At 31.7% G+C, this 23348-nt stretch overlaps 1 protein-coding gene across 1 annotated transcript; it reads left to right on the plus strand.

Annotated features, from left to right (window-relative positions):
* The first annotated feature begins 1400 nt into the window (after positions 1 to 1400).
* On the plus strand, positions 1401 to 8750 carry LOC127712179 (uncharacterized). The gene is made up of 2 exons (XM_052218482.1): positions 1401 to 1421; positions 6982 to 8750. The coding sequence occupies exons 1-2, from the start codon at positions 1401 to 1403 to the stop codon at positions 7543 to 7545; spliced, it is 585 nt and encodes a 194-aa protein (XP_052074442.1). The 3' UTR covers positions 7546 to 8750.
* Positions 8751 to 23348: the final 14598 nt, after the last annotated feature.

The following is a 23348-nucleotide window of genomic DNA, read 5'->3' on the forward strand; positions in this document are numbered from 1 at the left end:
AAATTTAATGACTTCGTTTCGTAGTGGACATTTTGTCAGGAATGTCAAGGGACACACCTTCTAAAATTAAAAATCCTTTGTCAAAAACTGTTTAATAAAATATGTTGGCTCTAAACATACTTTTGAACAATTAAAGAACTTATATTAAGTAAAAATAACATTTATTTCTACCTTTTTTTACAATATTTTAGAGTATGAATGTTGAACAGGAGGTCTAGGGACATGTCATTTTGGTTATTTTGAACCATTCAGGAATCAATATCTTATTAATCCCTCTAAAAATAGTATGTTTCTTTGCTTACAAATGTTAAATCTAATTCAATGTATTAACTGCAGAAAAAATTACTTGTAAAGATCAATCACATTTTTTTAAAAGTGGCTGGGACAAGAAATCACGTTTTTATTGAAAAACGCCCGTATACTAAAAGGAAAAGCATACGAACATAAAACAGAGTAAACATTACAAGGTACAGAAATAGATCTAGCATTTCGACCATAAAAGTTCATTGCCAAGGGAACAATAAAAGGTTCTAAACTAATGACTGAGATAAAATGAAAGCTAAGCTGTAAGCTTGGAATTCATCCATAGAGATTTGTGCCATGATGGCATTGCCAGTTTGTTTTCGACTTATTAGTTTGGATATCCTTTTGGCATCTATCGTCCCTCTTTTTCATCTTTAAAATAAAATGTCGAGTCATCAAAGTATTTATCTGCTTTTAAAATCTTACTCTTAAATATTGACTTCATTCAATGGATTTTCAAAGAAATTTTTGAATACATTTCTTAAGCACAGACTGCAATGAGGGCTTCAAAATGAAATATGTCTTAAACAATAAATTTAATATTACCCACGGCTCAAGACTGGCAGAGGCGGTATGATAATATATAAAAATAAGGAGATTTACATATTTTTCTATATACGAAGAATGATTTATTTGAAGTATATATAAAGATATTAAAAAGGTTAATAAACTACATCCACTTCATCTGAACTCTGGTGGATAGTTCTCTCAATTATTAATCATACTACACCTCCTTATTTTTATATAGATCACATATTTCTCCGATACTATTAGCAATTTAGTATAATCAAATAATAGCTTCTTACTGTGATTGAATAACACCAAACTATTTATATTTTATTTTCAATTTACCTATGAAATCTCATTCATTATATCTAATGGGGAGCATTGTAGCTTTATTTCTTATATATTCAATTGGTCAAAAGTAGTGGAAGGGACGAGCCAGTAGTAAGTATTTGTTTAGGGAAAAAAAAGTTATAAATGCTATCTTTCAATGGACGACCATTTGTCAAATGAACAAAAAGAAAATCAGGATGTACAATATGTACATGTTGTATAAATAGAAACCTACCTATAGTTCAGGTAAACATTTGATAATGAGACTTCGTTTGCAACAGGTAAGCACGATCATACCTGCTATAGTGAGTAACTGTAATGTGGACGCAGGGTATAAGTGTAAATAAATTATTCTTGAATGAATACCTTTTAGAAAGAAGCATACATCACACACTATTAGGCAGATACAACCGTTAACACAGATCCAACAAATGTTGGGTTTTTATCGGAATTACATGTAGATAAAAATATTTTCGCATTTTCTCTTGTTTACAGTATTTCTATAGTGATATTTAATGTCTCTGTTCTCGTACGGTTTTCCCCCCAAAAAAATGGATTCACACAGTTTTTACAAGGATTTAGTACATTTTGTATATAGAATACGAACGAAAGGTATTTTGGTGCCAATTTTAACGTCTTTTCGTGATAATTGTTTTTTTTTTATATAAAAGTTAAATTGTTATCGGTCCGACAAAAACTCCCTTAAAAAGCCGTTCATATTCATATCTCCCTGGGTCAGTAAATGCTCAGGGGTAAAAGTTCTATTGATTAATCGAAATTGTTTACCAAAACAACCTGGAATCGTCGTAGACCGACGAATTCAACTAAAAAAAAAGAAATTGCATAAAAGTTTTAGGGAAACAGTATTATTTGACGCTGAGTTTGAATGCCACAATTAACACAAATTGATTCACTTCGCGATTGCAAAAATCTATCATGACTAGCACGAATTTGTGTGTAGTTATACATGGAAAACCAATTTTGTGTGTAATTAATACATGGAAAACAAATTTTGTGTGTAATTATACATGGAAAACCAATTTTGTGTGATAGTAAGAAAACTAAACGAAAGAATTTTTAAGATTAAACAGAAAATAAAAAGAAAAATTGAGTTCACTGGACTCGTTTTCTTTCTACAAAACAAAATAGGTAAATTCCATAGACATTCCTTTGTATAAGTAAGGTTATTCAAGTTATCTCCCCTTATATGACAAATTTGAAAACATGATTTTTACAAAAAATGTTCTATTTTTAAAAAAACAGTTGTCATAATAAGATAAAACACATAATGTTTGCAGGTGAAAAGTAGTACAATGAATTACATTCCTCTCTCAAAATTTATATATTTGATTAAAGCTTTAGATTTATATTCTCGGAGTCTATTCTGATATTATCGGAATTACTCCATCAAATACTCAAGTTTTTTTCTATCTCACTTCTACGTTCAACTGCTGATGTTTCAAGTCCTCTTAGTTTGTTATATCTGATGGATTTGAAATTTTAAAATAATTTCAAGAAACACAAAAATACATGGATAATCACTTAATTAATATAATTACATTTTCGAATTAATATGAAATATTCATAATCTAAAATGATAAATATGTTCAAAATTAATAACTATCGACACATTTATTAAAAATTATCTTTATATTTACCTCTGTTACCTTTAAAATGAATGCGCGCAATAGTTATCAAAAGCTGCGCGCCAACGTCAAAATGTAACCCCTTTATTGCGCGCAAATGTAATGCGCCCTTGTGCTCTGCTATTTTACTGAAAATGACATGAACCATAATTTTTCATTAATATCTTTAAAATCATCGTATTTAAGCGGCTTTTCAGTTTTCATCTCAAAACACTACATTCGTCGATACCACCTCTTTTAATACAACAAACAGGCATAGATTGAGTTTTTTTTCAAAAACGAAGTAACGATTTCACATATTACTTGTGACAAAAAATATCAACGTATCAAGTTGAACGGTCTCTCATGTTTCGTGAAAAATCATTACTGATGGCAAATGTCTTGAAAACTGCAGTTTGGTTGTCACATTAAAGGTTTCTTAAAATAAACGACCTTCTCATAAAAAAGAACCATTTTGTTTGTTTAATTGTTTTTATATACATGGTTGAATTTGGATACCAACATGTTTTTGCTATCGTGTTAAGAAAACCCGATAAACACAAGAAAATCCCAAAATAGTTCAGATAAAGAAACATCATGTGAGTAAGATTACCTGAAAGTTTCATAAAGCATATCAGGAGCATTGCAAATATAACGGTAGGACATTAGGACGAACGACGGTACAGACTCCCCACCACTATATACCACCCACATCAAGGCGGATGTGTATAAAGGGTCGCAAGAAAAGAGAAATTATAACCCCCCCCAAAAAAAAACAAACAAAAAAAATCAAAAAAACGTGTAAATATTAGTTTGGAGTTAATGCTCCAGATTGATATCCATCTGATGAGTTAATATAAAAATAAGAAGATGTGGTATAATTGCCAATAAGACAACTCTCCACCCGAGTCATAGAAGTTAACAATTATATGTCACGTAAGCCCTTTTTAACTGATTTTTATACAACAACAGTATCGATCTGATGAGTTAGGCCCTTTTCGACTAATTTTTATACAACAACAGTATCGATCTGATGAGTTAGGCCCTTTTCAACTGATTTTTATACAACAACAGTATCGATCTGATGAGTAAGGCCCTTTTCGACTGATTTTTATACAACAACAGTATCGATCTGATGAGTAAGGCCCTTTTCGACTGATTTTTATACAACAACAACAGTATCGATCTGATGAATAAGGCCCCTTTCGACTGATTTTTATACAACAACAACAGTATCGATCTGATGAGTTAAGTCCTTTTCAAGTGTTTTTTTAGTTTGTTCTTATGTTGTACTGTTACACCACTGTCCAAGTTTAGGTAGAGGGTTTGGAGCCAGCAAACATGTTTATACCCCGCCACGTTTGTATGTGACTTTCCCAAGTCAGAAGCCTGTAATTCAGTGGTTGTCGTTGGTTCATGTCTGTCATATTTATTTTTCGTAAATTGTTTTGTTGTAAATTAGGCCTTTAGTTTTCTCAATTGGATTAATTTATATTTTTCAAGTCGGGACTTTTTAGAGCCGACTACACGTTATGGGTTTTTCTCATTGTCGAAGGCCGTACGGTTGCTTTTAATTGCTTACATCCACTTCATTTGAATTTTGGTTGATAGCCTTATTCTTATATATATAACAATGAATTATAAAGTAATAGAACACACACGCGCATTGTGTGGCCGGGACTGAAATGATTAAGTATGTCTATTTTTAGCAGGTTTTTTTTTGTATTCGCAATGACATTTGAAAAGCTCAGTTGACTTTCATTGACCAGGGTTCAACCTTTTTTTCAAGTTCAAGTTTAAATTCTTTATTGTAAAGTCTTAGACACACAGAGGTTTCAAGAGGGAAATCAATACATGAATACTGAAATGGAAATGGCAGATAATATATACAAATATATATCATTAAATAAAGTTTTATCAAACAGAACAGATTATTGTTTACAATATGTAGGGCCACGCAGGAGCCCTATAATTTTCACTTTGTCCGTCCGTCTATCCGTCCGTTCGTTCGTCACAATTTGTGAACACAAAAACTCCATAAGTAAACCAATGAAAGTTTGCACAGTTGTTGTGCATAATATGTAGATGTGCATATTACATTTTGGTAAAATTTGGCTCATTAATTTTGGGGAAAACTTCATTTTTATCAAAATATCACAAATTTTGAGAAATGTCTTTTGTAAACACAAAAACTCCAAAAGTATAGGTAAGAGGCCTATGAAATTTTCTTTTGTTCTTTTGTATAATATATAATATTACTTATTATATTTTGTTGCAATTCAGCTCCTAAATTTGGGTAAAACTTCTTTTTTGTATAAAAATAACAATTTTTGAGAAATGTCTTTTTATAATAGGGTTTTAATAAAAACTAATATATATGAGTATTAAGTTATTTCAAAGTGACAAACAAGTTAAAAAAAATGGCAACACCGTGCTTTTTGATAAAAAAAATACTGAAATTTTGAGAAGCATCTTCTTGCGGTAGGATGTCGTTGCCCACCATTTACGGAAAAGCCCATCAAAATACATTTTATAGTGCTTGGATTTGATCGAATACACATCCTGAATTAATTACTGGTGTCAAAATATATGAAAATTGACAAATTGCTTTGTATGCATCAGTGTCTTTATCTCACATAGAATTGTGCTACCGGGGCCCTTGCTGACACGTCAGTTTTCTCTATTTTTTCTAATTTCCTCAAAAATATAGCTATATTCTTGAAGACTTGAATATTACATAATGAAAATAAAATTGAGAATGGAAATGGGGAATGTGTCAAAGAGACAACCACCCGACCATAGAGCAGACAACAGCCGAAAGTCACCAATGGGTCTTCAATGCAGCGAGAAACTCCCGCACCCGGAGGCGTCCTTCAGCTGGCCCCTAAACAATTATGTATACTAGTTCAGTGATAATGGACGTCATACTAAACTCCAAATTATACACAAGAAACTAAAATTAAAAATGATACAAGACTAACAAAGGCCAGAGGCTCCTGACTTGGGACAGGCGCAAAAATGCGGCGGGGTTAAACATGTTTTTTGAGATCTCAACCCTCCCCCTATACCTCTAGCCAATGTAGAAAAATCAAACGTACAACAGTACGCACAGTAAAACTCAGTCTAAGAGAAGTCCGAGTCCGATGTCAGAATAGTCTATATATTTTATATACAGATCAGATGAATGGCGTGTACAATATGTTGGAATGTACTGTATTCTAAGAGATGTAACTTTAACATTGTTACATACAAACATTAGGGATATTCATTACCTATTTCATTCAAGTTACAGAAATGACAAATCCTATATTCCGGCATGGATGTATAAACGCATCTTCCTGTTTCGACAGGAAATTTTATATTTGAACATATTAGGATACATTTAGTAAAACGATAAATTTTATCAAGTTTTAACAGATGATGATATATCCTTACACAGAGATAAAATTCATCTCTAGTAAAATTACCCTAATCACTATACCAGTTCGGATAGAAAGTACCTAATTACTTTTGTTTTTCTATACCATTCATATCATTATTATGCAAAATAGACCATTCCATATATAAGATAAACCTATATTATCAAATGTTGATGTATGCACTAAATCCATTTAAAGCCAAACACGTTATGTGTACCTTGTTATGTATACAATATTTTATACAATATACCTGATAACTTACTTGGATTTGTAATAATTTCTTCCAAAAGTTCCAACATTCTAAGTCTCGCCGGTTATAATTACAAGTCACACATGAATATAGCCACGCCTGACTTATTTACATATTTAATGCATTCGAATTTGTGCTTTTCGGGAATAAAATACGCAAACTTGTAAATGGCGTGATATATATTGTAGAGTTTTATTCCTTAAAAGAAAAGAGAAACGGTTACCGCATATCTTCCGGTTGTATTTGTCTAGATCGATGTCATACCGTTCATGCAATTGCTTATTATGTTGAACTCTTGCTTTGTTTTTTGGTCTTTACTTTTTTTTATTTGTTCGGGGTGCTTATGGGGGTTTTTAACGACCTTGACTGGCTACAAAGCCCTCGCACGGTCGGTATTCGGGGTGTTCTTTTGTTGCTGTGTTCTTTTGTTGCTGTCTTATATAGACGTACACAACACAACTGTTTTTTTTTATATTCGACAACTTTTACAATTCATCTCTTAAGCTTGTGTTACGGATCTAACTTTAACTTGTATGTATGTTTTCAGATTTCTACATTTATTGTTTTTATTCTACTGTTGGACTACATAATGACTGTAGAAAGTGCCAGTATTAAAAAATGTACCCGGCCAAGTAGACGGACAATGAGACGGATACGAGCTGAGTTCTTTCGTAAACTTAAGAGAAGGTTACACGATAGTTTTGGATCTTTAACACATCTTACACAACAAACAGTTCGAAGGTCAACTAATGAAGGACAGAAATATGTTCACAAACGACACATTAGTGATGACCCAAAAGAAGGAAGATGTCCAAGAAATAAATATGTAGAAGAATCTTGTCCGCATTACTTCGTTTTGGATGTAGACGATAATAGGATACCAGAAGTAATTCTCCAAGCTAAATGTAAATGTTCTAAATGCCTGGAGCTCAATTCGTATGGTTCATTTCAAAACAGTTCATATGCTGGATGTGAAACTGTAGATTACTACAGCCGGGTTCTTCGTGTTACCAATTGTGTAAATGGTTATTTTAAATATGACGAAGTTTGGGAACCAGTGGCAGTAGCATGCCGTTGTACTAATCAACGTCAAGTTCGGGTAAACGCATAGAAAAGTATGCTTGTGGCTTTTGTATGTCAGAAAATACCAAGAACGCTTGCAGTTTTTTCTATGTCAGAAAGTACCAAGATATAACAGATCTTAACTAGTTGAGTTAATAATATGTGTACTCATCATATGAGAATAAATCGCGGATATTTATAGTAAAATGATATAGAATACCCCAACTCCACGTCTTCAATCAAGGACATTTTTAACATCTAGTTCAATTCCAGAAAACAATAAAAAACCATTATCCTTCGGATAAGCTAATATTACTTAAAAAAATACAATTGTCAATCATTTGTACACTGAAAGAATTGCTACTGAAATTTTAGTTTACGCACTGAAAGTCTTGGAATAGATTTTAACGTTACTGAATTTCAATGACAGAGTAGGAAGTAAAGCACATACAGAAATGCGAATAGAAAGAAAGAATAATACAATTAGAATTTACTGGAAAAGAAAAAGAAAAAAAACGATGTATTCAGTCAGCAAAAAAAATGTGTAGTCTTCATTGCAAAAGTTGATAATATCGGCAATTCTGGCACGATTGAAAAAGCGTCCATTTCCTTTAACCTTTTATATGACATGTTGTTTGCCAAGCCTTCACTGCCAAACATTGTATTTCTAGTCATCAATTATATATTTGTAAATTGTATTCTTTTTTTGATTAAAAAGGAATAAAAAGTCTTGATAGGAAATATTATATAGTTATGTCGTGTGTGTACCTAATAAGTTATTGCTTGACTGTCTAAAGAATGATGGGTAAAAAATGCGTGGAAGATTGCAACCCAAAGATACCAAAGCGTCGGCAATTACAATTGTATTTTATTGTGAAAACGTTGAAATTGTTGATATCTACTAAGGTGTCGCATTCTCATCTGATGGAAACTGGACTAACCATATAAATAATATTACAAAGTATCATGCATTAAAACAGGTAAATATACTAAGGAACCTAAAGTTTACACTTTCCAAAAAACAGCTTATCATAAATATATAGCTTTTAAAAGACAAATTTTGGAACATGGATGCGAAGCATGGGATAAGTGTTTTAATGTGAATTAAATAGATAAGAAAAATACAAGTAGAAAGCTCCAAATATAGTAATAGGGCTAATAAGATTGGCAATCTTAGAAGTATTATAAGTCCTATATTTCGAAACTGGCTCCGAAGTCTTAGCAGAAAGGCGTTGACACCAATAACTAATTATTTTCTACCTAATGTATAACAAATATTTAGTCGAATGTCTACGTTCTGGTACTAGTAATCTGAAATCATTGGATAAAACGTTAGATATAATGATAAGTATATATCTTATGTCGTGCCCTACAAAATAGTCAAATAGGAAACAATCAGGAAATGTAAAAAAGTGTCATCGTAAATTCAGTTGGGTACAAAAAAAATAAGATAGGAGATTGCTTGTAATCATCGATTTTATGAGATAGTATATTTTACTGCTACTCAGACTTTGCAAAACGTCATCAGTGTCTGAGCAGAAAGTTAATGCACCAGGATCCTTTTTCTAAAAAAGTTCATCGGATTCCAAAGATACCAAGACCTTGTTGATAAATATTACGTATCAACTTTGCAAATAAAACATGATGGTCTTGAAGTACAGATACAATGTACTGACATTGTTTATCATCTTTTAAAATTACGTGTTATAGTGTTCTTTTTATTTGTCTTTTTATATTTTTAACCTTTACTGTTTAGTCCATTTGGTAATATCCTTTTGGCGTGGCTCGGTATTAATACATCCCACAATCATTTTTAATTTGTATTCTTGTCTTTCATTTTTCCGTATGTGCTTTGTCTATAGAGTTTCTATACTAGTCAACAAAAGAAACGATACAAGGCAATGTATTTTCCATATATAATGAAATTGGATACACTGTACCAAGGTAAATAATTGCCCAATTGGTCTAATATTTACACAGTGTTATTTTCATGTCAAAACCATTGATTTAAGGCAAATCCGCGATTTCTTTTTTTAGCAATTTTTGTTATTTAAAAAATCGTATTTTCACCCAAAAATTCAAAAATCGATATCAAAATTTAAAACTTTAAACTTAAACATGGTGTGCTTAAAATTTTGAATGCCTTTGCAGAAATTTAAATACTTATTTCTCATCTTCGAAATTAAGTGCCGACTTTTGTCATCATTTTCCGCAAAATAAATTTGACCCCTGTGTTCAATAACACGGTATTTTCTCACTTTCCGATTTGGTCAGATTCTTTCAATCATATGCATTTGCTTTGCAAATAAATGTTTTTCATTGGATAATTAAACATTTTTCCTATTTATTATATTTTATAATAATTTGAGTTGAAACTTGTGTATCATTAGTTTTGTTGACTAGTATATATGCCATTTTGTTTTTTTTTTCTGTTGACATATTTCTTTGTTTTTATAGTGATTAAGATTATAACACAATGTTGACCGCTGTACCCAAATTTTTGACATTTTTACCCATTATGTCTTTGTTTTGCTCACACATTGTTGTAAATATAATGAAGTTCTATGCGACTGTCATAGAACTAAGAGGTTTAGCTAGCTATAAAACCAGGTTTAATCAACCATTTTCTAAATAAGAAGATGCCTGTATCAAGTCAGGAATATGACAGTTGTTTTCCATTCGTTTGATGTGTTTGGGCTTTTAATTGATTTTGCCATTTGATAATGGACTTTCCGTTTTGAATTTTCCTTGAAGTTCGGTATTTTAGTATTTTATTATATTTACAGTCTAACTTTAAGACAGAAGGCTTCAAACGTATGATAAAGAATAAAACTATTTTTGAGACAGCTTTGAATATCAAATTTGCCATGTGTGTTCGTTTGTGTTGCACATAACATCAATCGGACACAACTGTTAGTAACCCGGAAGAGGAAGTGACTGTTTATAGAAAAAGTAGATTATTGTATCGTTAAACAACAGGTAAATTGATTAGGTAAAGATAAGTGTAACTGTATATAACTGATTATTTTTTTTTATCCAGGAAGCATATAATCATACTAAACATCAAGTTTTCCTGCAAGAACTTAAATGACGTCATACAATTGTAGCACTATGGGAAACAAACTGACTTGTATCAAAAATACATTGCAAATTTTAGATCTACGAGGTAAATGTCAATTTGGTTAGCAAGCTGACAATTGTATATTTTGATCCTATTATCCTTATAACGGGTTTTTATTTGTGTTTATGCAATATTTGTGGGGTTTTTTTTATTGTGGAGAAAAGAACAAGTTACATGAATGTATAGATAAAAGATGAATCCATCTCATTTAACAAATTTTCTATTTTTATTTCTGTTAAGTAATAGAAAATTTAACAAAACATTTAAAACTTCACACACTTTGTAACTTGTGAATGATTCATTTGATCCATATGGTTAATACGACATATTTACATTTTCCAAAGAAAAACGGAAGGTTTCTGTATGACACAAGCAACGGGGATCAGGATTCACACAAGCTGTGTAGTTATGTTAATAAAAATCATATTTTTTACGAGATAGTTATTAATTCATATTCAACAATTTTAAGACACACACACACACGCACACATATATGATAGAATGTGCAAACTTATATAGATATCTCGGAATCACATTTACATCTAGTGGTATATTCAAGCAGTGTAAAGATGAATTATACAACAAATCTTTAAAAGCATGTTTTAAGCTACAGATGTGCTTGTCATCATCTAACCCTAGTATTGCCACTTTTTTACATCTTTATGATCATACAATTAAACCCATACTATTATATGGCAGTGAAATATGGGGAATGTTTCGTACTGATTCAGCTGCATGTAAAAAAGATAATGATTATATATTGGAAAAAGTTTTTGGTCAGGATTCCTCTGAAAAAGCTCATAACAAATTTATGAAATATATTCTTGGTGTAAACAGAAAGTCCAGTAACATAGCTGTGATGTCAGAGCTTGGTAGATTTCCTATTTATTTTACTATAATTTTATCAATGTTAAAATATTGTCATAGACTGGAAGGTTTGAAAGAAGGATTATTATTTGATGCATTCATATGTTGTAAACAATTACATATTTCTAATGTAAATACATGGTACTCTAGTATAGATTATATTCAGAGAGAGATTGATTTACCAAATTTTGACCAATCAATTGGTTCTTTATGTCAGTATGTTAAAAATAAACTATGTGAAAGTTATTTAACATTTTGGAATAGACTGAAGTATCAAACAATTAACTCTGAAAAAGGGAAGCTTGGTACTTATTTTTCTATAAAAAATTGTTTTAAAAAAGAAAAATATTTAGAACTACAGGATTTTAAAAAAAGACAGTCAATTTGTAAATTAAGAATAAGTGCTCACTCTTTAAAAATTGAGACAGACAGATATTCAAAAAAATATATAGAAAGATCTGAGCGTCTTTGTTCAAATTGCTCACTTGGTAAAGTTGAAGATGAGCTTCATTTTTTGTTAGAATGTCCTCTTTATGATACTCAAAGGGAAGACTTTTTTCAATACATATCTGACAATTGTTATAATTTTAAAAATTTAAATAAATCTTCTAAATTTGTATGGCTCTTGACTCAAGAAAATGTAACTCTTATGGAAAAACTGGGCTGTTATATTTGTGACTGTTTTGAATTAAGGAGATCAGGTATGCATATTGACACTAAGTCAAGTAAATGATTTGAGAATGAATGCATATAATGTAATTTTATTCTTTTATTCACAATATGTGTGGATTTTGGCTCTGATTCTGACCAATGCTAATATACTAAATATATATTTTCAAGTGACTATTATTGTTGTTGTTACCAATTATGTAAATCAATTGTATCTGATTTTATGCCCTTTATGGGCCCTGTGATTTGGGAAATAAAAATATTCTATTCTATTCTATTCTATTCTATATGCAGATATACAGACGGCTTCATATGAAAATTAAATCATATTATACGCGACACAATTATTTTATGTTTTGAAAGTTGATTATCTCATAATTATCTTGCCTTGCATGACATACTTACTGCTGGAGAAAAAATAAAATCATTCCACGGTAGAAAAACGCACCAAAGAGAAAATATAAAGTTTTTTTTTAACATATGACGGTATGCTGCATTTGGGATATATGTTCGAATATACATTTTTGTGATAATTGTGTTGATTTGATTTTAAACATATTTTATTCATTAAAATATGAAAAAGATTGAGCACAGCCTATAAAAGCTCTCTCCATATTACATGTACAAGGTATAAATCAAATATTAACAACTGTATTTAAAATTATATTATATAGTGGAAAATGCATGCTACTTATGAGCACACACAAACAAATACTTATTTACAGTTTTAATTACTGAATGTATAGTATATTTAGGTGTGTAGGCAATTAATCATCATTTATTCAAGTATCTTGAGATATGTAACGTAAACTATTAAAGTAAGAGCTAGTTCTAGTAAGTGCGTTCGGGGGGGGGGGGGAGGGGGGTATTATTTTCATTCCTCAAAGTATAAGGGGTTTGTCTGGGAAATTATGACTTGACTAACTCATATAAGTATACAGGTATCATACCATTTAATATTTTACAGTATAATCTTATGTTTATTTCGTCTATTCTCCAGCGACGTTTATGTTTATGTCTTGAGGAAATACGTTGTAGTCCAGTAATAGTTTTAGCAGCTTCTATTTGAATTTTTTCAAGAAGCTCGGACTCATGATGAGAGCAGTTGACCCCAACAACACCACCATGCTTTAATATAGTTCTGATAAAAGCATAGTAAATGCGTATAAGTGAATTCCTGTCAAATAAATGTTTAGCTTGTCGAAGTACAGATAAACGAGTATTTTTAGCTCACCTGGCCGAAAGGGACAAGTGAGCTTTTCTCATCACTATTATAATCATCATAATTATTAGGGTATCTTTTTTAAAAAAAAAGTGTCCAATGACCCCGCCTGTGATCCAACATGACCGTCAAGCATAAAAAATAGAACAAAGGTGTTAAATGCAAGTTTTGTCTATTATCTGGAAAACTGTTATAAATAGAGAAAATCTGACGGAGCAGAAATGTTTAGAATGATGAGATCTACCTATTGTCTATTATCATCAAAACTGTCAGACGACATCTTGTAGGAGTTATTACCCTTAAATGAGAAATTTTACCATTTTTTTCTATTTTGTCTATTATCTTGAAAACTGTAATAGATAGCAAACATCGCAAACATGATCAGCGAGACAAGATCTCCAAATAAGTCAACGTAGTCAAAATCATCAGATGACTCATTATGGGATTGATTGCACTTTAATAACGATTTTATTATTTTTTTGCGTTTCAGCTTAATATCTTAAAAACTATAATAAATAGATAGAAACTTAAATAAGCAAAAATGATAAGTGAAAGGGTTGAATTAATTTGACGACCCCTTATTTGAGTTAGTACGCTTTAACGGTGATTTTTGTTGTTTTTTGCCTAATATCTGAAAAATTATGATAGCTAGATAGAAACTTAAAAAACCCAAATAAGATCAGCAAAATAAGATCTACAAATAAACCTACTGGCTATAATTATCAGTTTACTCCTTATTGGAGTTATTGTTCTTTAATGACGATTTTTAAACATTTTTAATGTTCTGCATATTACAGTATATTAAAAAACTATAATCATGATATATAGCCACTTTAGATAGCAAAAATGGTCAAGAAGACAAGAGATTTTTGTCATGAATTCTATTCTAGTCTACAATGCTGGAGAGGGTCCATTGTGGAAGATGCACATAGATCTAGGTGAGCGACACAGGCTCTTTAGGGCCTCTAGTTTATACCTATTATCAATATGTGTGTTACAAGAAGCTGATGACTGAAAGGTTATCCCAAGATGACAGTGATTATTTTGGGTTTTTTTACCTCTTCACCATTAATCCAAAAACAAATTCAGGTGGATGCTTCCTTTCCCTTCTAGGATATACAATATTGGGTTTTTTTTTCTTTGAGTTAAATTGAACAGCCCATGATTTAGCCCAGTTTGAGATAACATTAAAGTCATCAGTCAAAGAGTCAGCTGCTACATCATGTTCATCGTCTACTATAATAAATAAAGAAGTGTCATGAACAATATCATTTACTATATCATTGATATAAATGAGAAACTGAAAAGGTCCCAAAACTGATCCCTGAGAGATACCTGTGTGTATACTTTTACGAGTTGTGAAAAGCTTTCTGAAACTACTTTTTGTTGGCGATCTGAAAGATAACTTTCTATCCAAGATAAGAGCTGTTATTTTAACCAGTCCTTAATGCCAAACTTTATCAAAAGCTCTAGTTACATCATTAAATACAAACCTTACATCACTCCCACTATCCATATAACAGATAATTTTATGATATATTTCAATTTAACTGATTAACAGTAGAATCTCCTGGCTGGAATCCAGATTGAAACTTTGAAAAAAGGTTGTTACTCCTCATTTAAATATTCAAGTGTTTAAAAAGAATCTTTTCCATAATCTTACAAACAAAACTTCTGTGTTTGTCGTTTCTTGCTGTGAAACATATTTGTTTGTCGTTCATTATTTTGTACATAAATTAGGCCGTTAGTTTTCTCGTTGAATTGTTTTACATTTGTCATTTCGGGGCCTTTTATAGCTGACTATGCGGTATGGGATTTGCTCATTGTTGAAATCCGTACGGTGACCTATAGTTGTTAATTTCTGTGTCATTTGGTCGCTTGTGGAGAGTTGTCTCATTGGCCATCATACCACATCTTCTTTTTTTTTATAGTAGCAGGAATAGGACAATAGTTAAGAGCTGAATGTGCATTACCTTTTCCTTTGAAAATAGGATTAACATGTGCAATTTTCCATAACAATGGAACCTGTTTAACTGAAAGAGTCATATTAAATTATTTAGTTAATGGTTTATAAATAAAGCTAGCAACCTCTTTTAAAATTCTAGGACTGATACCATCAGGTCCAGCTGGTTTATTTATATTCAAAATTTTTAACTGGTCTAAAATATCTTTCTCAGTGATGACAAATTTGTTTAAATGACATGGAGAAGGCTCGTTATTATCAGATTGTCTAGTTCCGTATCAATATTAGCTTTATTAGCGAAATGATTGTTCAGGACCTCTGATTTGTCCAATGGATGAATAAAAATTTGGCCATCATGTTCTAAAAATGAGGGTGAATCTCTGTGTTTGTAAAATTTGACACATACTTGACAATGCGCCACCATTCCAGGAGGAATATTTTTTTATCAATAAGTTGTGATGTCAGTTTGTGCTTATAGTCGTCTTTTGCCTTGCTAACTAAATTGATAACTTCATTACGAATTTCTCTAAATGTTTTTTCCAGTGATCTGGATTATTTGAAGTTTTCGCTTTATGGTAAAATCTATTACGATGTCTTTAAGTTGTTCATAAATGGTATCATTTGATCATACTGTAATAGTTTTAGTAGGTATATATCTATTGACAATATTTTGAAATGTTTTGACAAAGTTCAAATAAACATCATTAATATTATTTGAGTTAAAAACTACATCATCGTAGTCAGTTTCGATCAACTGGTTTTTAAGACCCTCATAATCTGCACGTTTGAAATCTCGAATTTGTCTTTTAAACGAGTGTTGTTTAAAAGTTTTAAATGAAATTTCAACTGAAACAGTAGATTGAGAACTGCATATCGCAGTAAGAACAGTTACTGATTTAATCAAGTTTTTGCGATTTGTCACACATAAATCAATACAATTTCCAGTTTGGGTTGTAAAGTTGGTAGACTTCCAAACAACATTTTCTAAACAGTTTAGTAATTTTAAAAAAGAATTACTTGTGTTTGACAACATATCGTAATTAAAATCACAATCAAGTGCTTTGTCTACTGACTCACTAAATTAGTCCCATATCTGAAAAAAAAAATAAAAATAACAAAAATACCGAACTCAAAGGAAAATTCAAAACGGAAAGTCCCTTATCAAAAGGGCAAAATCAAAAGCTCAAACACATCTAACGAATTGAAAACAACTGTCATATTTCTGACACGGTACATGCATTTCCTTGTGTAGAAAATTGTGGATTAAACCTGGTTCTATAGCTAGCTAAACCTCTCACTTGTATGACAATTGCATTACTTTCCATTATATTGACAACAATGTGGGAACAAAACAAACAGACAATAGGAAAAATTATCAAAAATAGGGGTACAGCAGTCAACATTGTGTTATAATCTTAATCACTATAAAAACAAACAAATATGTCAACAAAGAAAAACAAAATGGCATGTGTTTAAAGTAATTGCAAATGGCTGATATTTTTGTTCGAGCATATTATTTTTCTTAAATTGTTTAACATTTCATAGCGGTATAACATGTTACTTTTATTATTCTTCCCTTAGTTTATTTATTTTGTATTTACATAGTATCATAGGTCAAATTTATTTGGTCAGTGTATGTTCACTGGTGTTAATTGATTGAGTTAAGCCATTTCAGTTGATATTTTATAGTGTGTCTTTCTATGTTGTGATGTTACACTATTGTTTCAGAAAAAGGGTGAAGGTTTGGTACCATTAAAACGTTTAAACCCGCTGCAATTGTTTGCACCTGTCCTAAGTCAGGAATCTGATTTTCAGGAGTTGTCGTTTGTTGATGTGGTTCATAAGTGTTTCTCGTTTCTCGTTTTTTATATAGATTAGACCGTTGGTTTTCCCGTTTGAATGGTTTTACACTAGTAATTTTTGGGGCCCTTTATAGCTTGCTGTTCGGTGTGAGCCAAGGCTCCGTGTTGAAGACCGTACTTTGACCTATAATGGTTTACTTTTATAAATTTTGACTTGGATGGAGAGTTGTCTCATTGGCACTCATACCACATCTTCTTATATCTATATAGAAACTCTATAGACAAAGCACATAAGCAAAAATGAAAGACAAGAATATAAAAAATGACCATAGAAAATAACACAATGGCGGGATGTATAACTACCGAGCCACGCCAAAAGGATATTACCAAAAAAATGGACTAAACAGTAAAGTTAACTAATTTACAAAGACATATAAAAGAACACTATAAAACGTAATTAAGATGATAAACAACGTCAGTACCTAGAATCTATACTTCAAGACCATCATGTATTATTTGTGAAGTTGATACGTAATATTTATCAACAAGGTCTTGTGTTTTGATATTGTAATTATTATGTTTATTTCTTTTGGCCTAATTTGTTTTGTGTGGCCTTATAACATGTATAATATGTTTACATAATACTTTTAGTTGTTTACAAAATAATGTTATAACTGTGCAGTTTAGAAATCACTGGAACAATAATAGATACTGATGGAATGATTAGAACTTTCTATTTGACTTACATAATAATTCTGGAATGATCATAATCTACGATGTGTAATTTAAACTTCTATTGTATTCTAGAAGTTTCCGTTCTAAAGTTTTCTAGGAGTTTCTCTTCTACAGTGTTCTAGAGATTTCTGTGACAACTATATATATACAGACACTAAAGTTAGACTTTCAGATTAGACATTAATAAACTGATATTCTCAGAAGTTCTCTCAGTTGGATTGACACTTTTATTTACGTTAACTACATCATACTAGATTGTGACTTATTGGACATTATATTCTGTTTGGATTCCCGCAACAGTGACAAGAAGAATTCCGGATAAAGAAAAGACAAAAGGATCGGACATATATTTTAACAGTTAAGTTGACATTTTAATTTGTATAATATTTCTTGTAAACTTGTGTAGAATAAATCTTTATTATTGATTTGTGTCTTTTGTTGGCTACAATTTAAAGGTGATTTCTGGCCGTAACACTTGGTATTTTCCGATGAACTTTTTTTTTGGAAAGGACGACACGTTCTTTGACATAACCCTGGTTCATCAACTTTCTGCTCAGATACTGGTGACGTTGTATAAAGTCTAAGTAGCAGCTGCAAGCTCTTGAATTCCGAATGAGTTGGGAAATGTATATCCCATATGCAGGTGAAGTTGGTATATTGCTACTAAGGTGGGGGAAATTGATAATTTCAAAATTAAAATCGTCTCGTTTGTCATAGATTCTGGTACTGAGATGACCGCTTATGTCAAATTCGAGGTATAAGTCTAAAAATGAGGCGGAAGAAGCCGTGTCTGTTGTTTCTTTAATTTCTAGTTCTGGAGGATATATTGATGGAACCCAATCAGAAAAGTTTGGATTGTTAATGGAAAGAACATCATCAATATATCTGAATGTGAAATTAAATGATCTGGCTTCTTTATCTTCTTGTTTTGACAAGTGTCTAAAGGAACTCCGACTCATATGGAAATAAAAAGAGGTCGGCAAGGAGAGGCGACAATTTATTGAAAAAGTCTACCTCCAAATTCAACAAATATATGTTATCAATAAGAAGCTCCAGCATACTGATACTTATAAGTTACTTATAGTTAAATACTTGAACAGACTGATTTTGAAAAAACAGTGGAATTTTTGTTACTTCTCTGTGATGAAGAACGTTGCTGATGTTGATAGCATCGATTCCTTTATTAGTAAACTGAACTGGAAGGAATTTCCTCTTTCCGTCATGTAAAGGTTCCGATCTCACTGGTTTAAAAAGACGGAAAAGAGCTACATCACAAATTATACTGACCAGTCTGTATATTGGAGAAAATGTATTTAAGCATCCCTTGTCAAGTGCATAATCTCTCTAACATTTTAGAAAATTAACAGGCAGTGAAAAAAGAATAGTTTTAATATTATGTAAGCCTAGCTGACGATGAAAATGTGAAAGAAGGCCATCAAAGCTCCCGGAGGGCGATCTAGATTTGGAAGACTTTTTTACATTGGGCCGATGGTAATGTTTTTGCCCATGACTACGTTGGTGTCTTGAAGTAGTATTTAAACCACTGAGTCGGTACCGATGCTGGTAAAATATCGCCCATGAAGGTACCATACACTCAGTAGAAAGTGCTTTGGAAAAGGGATGACTTATATGTTAATTTGTCTGAAAAAGTTTCAGCTTATGAAATATGTAATTTTTTCTATATTTAAGTTTTAAACTTCCTCAGGTAAACTTGTTAATGGTTTGATTGTTTAGCTTATGGTCTTTGGGTTTTTATGCTCTCAGTCGTTTTAATTTATGTTGGTCATCAAACAAAATGTCGTGTGCATAGGAATCGATATTATAGTTTTTGCTATTTTATCTTTTTAGATCATTATTTTTTTATTGATACACATAAAGTTTGATAAATACGTTGGAAACATATGGAAATGCGTAAAAGTAACTACACATGTTTTTATTTAAACTAAGAGATCTGTTAGACGTTTACACATATAAATACGGAAGTAACACTATGCCAAGGACGATGCACATTGATAAACAGATCAAGGTAACATTTAAATTCCTCAAATCGTTATCTTTATCAGTATATACTAGTATTTTGGATATACATTAATACCTTTTAGGTCACCTGACCCGAAGGTGTTACATGTTACTCCGTTTTGAGGTTTTAAGGTTGTGCTTATAACATCAGATATTATTGAGATAATTCCATTTCAAGCGGTAAAACGTTTGAGTTTGAGTTTCTTTAAACTATCTTTTATTTACATCACTTGGCGCCCGTCGTCCGTCCTCAGAAAATGTTCTCCTCTCAAACTACTGGGCCAATTGGAACAAAATTTTGCCTCAATCATTATTGGGTATTTAGTTTAAATTTGTCTAATGATCCCGCCTCCAACCACCATGGCCGACATGGCTAAAAATAAAAAAACATAGGGGTAAACCCTGGCCAAAGTGGGGAATCGGTTTAGCTTTGCGGGATGTATAAATTCACAGCCACGTCCGATCAGAATTGGGACGTTAAATCCGATGACTCGTGTGAAGAGAGTGCCATGCTTTTTGCACATTTAAAAAATTCTTGCAACAACTCTTTGGGGGTCCGTACGTGTCATGCTGCAAGGAAATATATCTACCCCTATTCAACATACAAATGTTATCCGGTGGTAGTCCGAATTTCCCGCCCTTCATTCCTGTCGTCCCAACTTACAGAACCTATCTATTTTATTAATTGTTCATAGTTTCTCGTTTTTAATATGCATGAAATAATTGCCACTAGACGTTAAGTAAGCGAGAATTAAGCTATCATCGTTCTGTACTAAAAAAATAATATTCAATTTCTCTGCCCTGCACACACTTTTTTCTTCATTTAAAACTTAAAAGACACATTGAAAAATTCATTCCAATTATTTGTTTAAAAGAATAAATTACGTATAGAAAAATCTTGTAGAAGGAATAAACAAATCATAATGGCTCTAATTCAAAAAATTTCCTTGAAACTGCAAGTGTCAAGATGGTTGATTTGTTTGTATTGTCAAGATATTTGTTACGTTTACGTTGACAGGTAGCGTTCTTAAGGGAATCAACTGTGCTCCTCTTTACGTCGAATTGTGCAATTATTCTTATATGAGACTGAATTCATACAGGGCTTTTCAAGAGGAACGAAAATCGAGCATTGTTTTTTTAAATACACGTTCCGCTACGTAAATATGTAGATCAAAGTTTGTTGACTGAGTTGACCGCGTCAATGCCTTTCAACTTAAAATAATCATACTACAAATAGAGTTTCATATCTTGACCTACAATGTACATATTGATATTGACAAAAATTCTGAGAACTAAATTTTATGACAAAAGAGACAATTTCAATTTTCCCCGTTGTAATTTCATCAGCACCTGCATATCAGGTATAGCTCTGAAACGACATATGGTTGATATGATTTTCATAATAGAGTGGTGATGCTAACAAAAAAGCAATTGAAGCAATGTTTCTAAATAGTAAACTCTTCAAAAGTTTTACGGACATCATCATGGTGTGGTTGCATTGACCGTTATGTGTAAGACAACCCCACGGATATATTCGCTTCTCGTTACCACAATCCCGAAATAAAATAGTTTCTTCGGTTATGATATCACCATAGTAAAACAGGAAATGCTTTATGATATCGGAGCAACTATTTTCCCTCCTGGATATAGGGGAGGGGGGGGGGGGGGGTTCTTGTGACTAAATTTTAGTTCTGATTTTGTAGTGTACTGTGGATCGTTGTTCATTTGATTGAACCGTTGGTATCTCCTCCTCTATTTTCATATTCATCATGTCCCTGGTATGTATATTCCCGGCCTTTCAATCTTTCTAGGAAATGTTTCGCGGTTAAAGTAGAAGTGCAAAGATATATAATCATATACAGAACACCAGTTTTGCATTAAACGTTTTATTTCACACAAATTAACAAGGTATACATAAGATCATAATATGAACACATACATGGTTTTTAAGAGACATATTGCCGTAGGGCCACCAGTTTATTTTACTATAACACATTGCATATACAATTACGATCATATGCACAAATGTACGCATATTTCTTCGCAGGAGGTGCTTTCATCTTGCCATTGCTTGGTTACGTATTTAAAATCAAATTCCCTGAATATCTAATTTGTTTTCATTTCCTATAACCATATCATTTTACGGTGGGATATTTAAGGTAACCTTATTCAATTCAATTAATTCGATTTCCAATTGAATCATTTGACATTGTTATTCGTTTTGGTCGTTTACAAGCACACCCAACAGAAATAGGTTCATATACTTCTTCAAATAACATTTCTCCGTCATCTGAACATTTTGTTGCCCTCATTACCACAGAATAATGATATATCTCACGACAACCTAATCCTGTCTGATCATGATGTTTTGGTCTATTTCCGTCTATTTGTAGACATTCGGAACATCTGCATTTTGCTTGCAATAAAACTTTTGGAATCCTATTGTCGTCTACATCGAGTGCAAAGTAATGCGGACATGGATTTTCATAATCGTATTTTGGACAATTTTTATTAAGCCAGCTAATATGCATAGTTCTTTGAGACTTAAATTTGTCGTCAATCTGATAATAGTTCTTTTTCTCATTTATATATAACATATTAAAACTATCAGAATAAATTGTGCTTCTATTTTTCAGGAACTCAATTTTAATTTTCCTCAATTTCCGTTTATCCGGGTGTCTACATGGCGAGGTTGAAGCCACATATGTTTGCAGTATCAAAATAATCATAATGTTTACTACGTTGAAACAAGTAGAAACCTATAAATAAAAGTAATAGTTCTTGAAAAAATGTTCAATCAGAATAATAATCAGAAGGTAAAACAAATTATTTTTTTATATACCCAAATCTATATAAAAAAATACATCATAGTAAATACACTGCGATATTTTGACATTATTTGAACTGAATTTGAAAACTGTGTAGGATAAAAAGAACAACTAACATGAGCATGCTAATGAGAAAACAATTTGCCATCTTGGTCCCATCATGGAAATATTTACAAGTGTAGTACATTCATGATCCCCTATACCAATAATTCAAACAATGTCCCATTCCAAAGTGCTTTAGTGATGATAAAATGTCGCAGTCCAGTGGACAGCTTACGAACAAATAAATGATAAGCCAAATGATTTCTGGAGCTACTACATTTATTTACATTCCCTTATTCATACAACACTAATAGTTTTGTCAAAATCTTTAAAAAAAAATTGAAGGTGTTTTCTTTAAATAATGGTACACAAATTGTTCTCTCCGTCCTACTTCTTTAGAAATTTTGCATTAGCATTACTAGCGAGGACTTTTCTTAACATCCGTTGTTTAAATAGAATCACAATTTGAAGGTAAATGATAAAAAAATGCAGTAGAACAATTTCACAGCTGAAAAAAATATCATGTAATCCTTTAATTAAATGTGTTCAATATATATTTTATTTTCATTCAGTTTCATTATTGA

This window comes from Mytilus californianus, unplaced genomic scaffold, assembly GCF_021869535.1.
Source record: "Mytilus californianus isolate M0D057914Y unplaced genomic scaffold, xbMytCali1.0.p SCAF_8, whole genome shotgun sequence".
Classification (NCBI taxonomy): Eukaryota; Metazoa; Mollusca; class Bivalvia; order Mytilida; family Mytilidae; genus Mytilus; species Mytilus californianus.

Bases quoted from the DNA above. Each gene is read 5' to 3' on its own strand.
- LOC127712179 (XM_052218482.1), top strand. From the start codon at position 1,401: ATGAGACTTCGTTTGCAACAG. The intron at 1,422-6,981 runs GTAAGCACGATC...GTATGTTTTCAG, and splicing joins TGAGACTTCGTTTGCAACAG to ATTTCTACATTTATTGTTTT.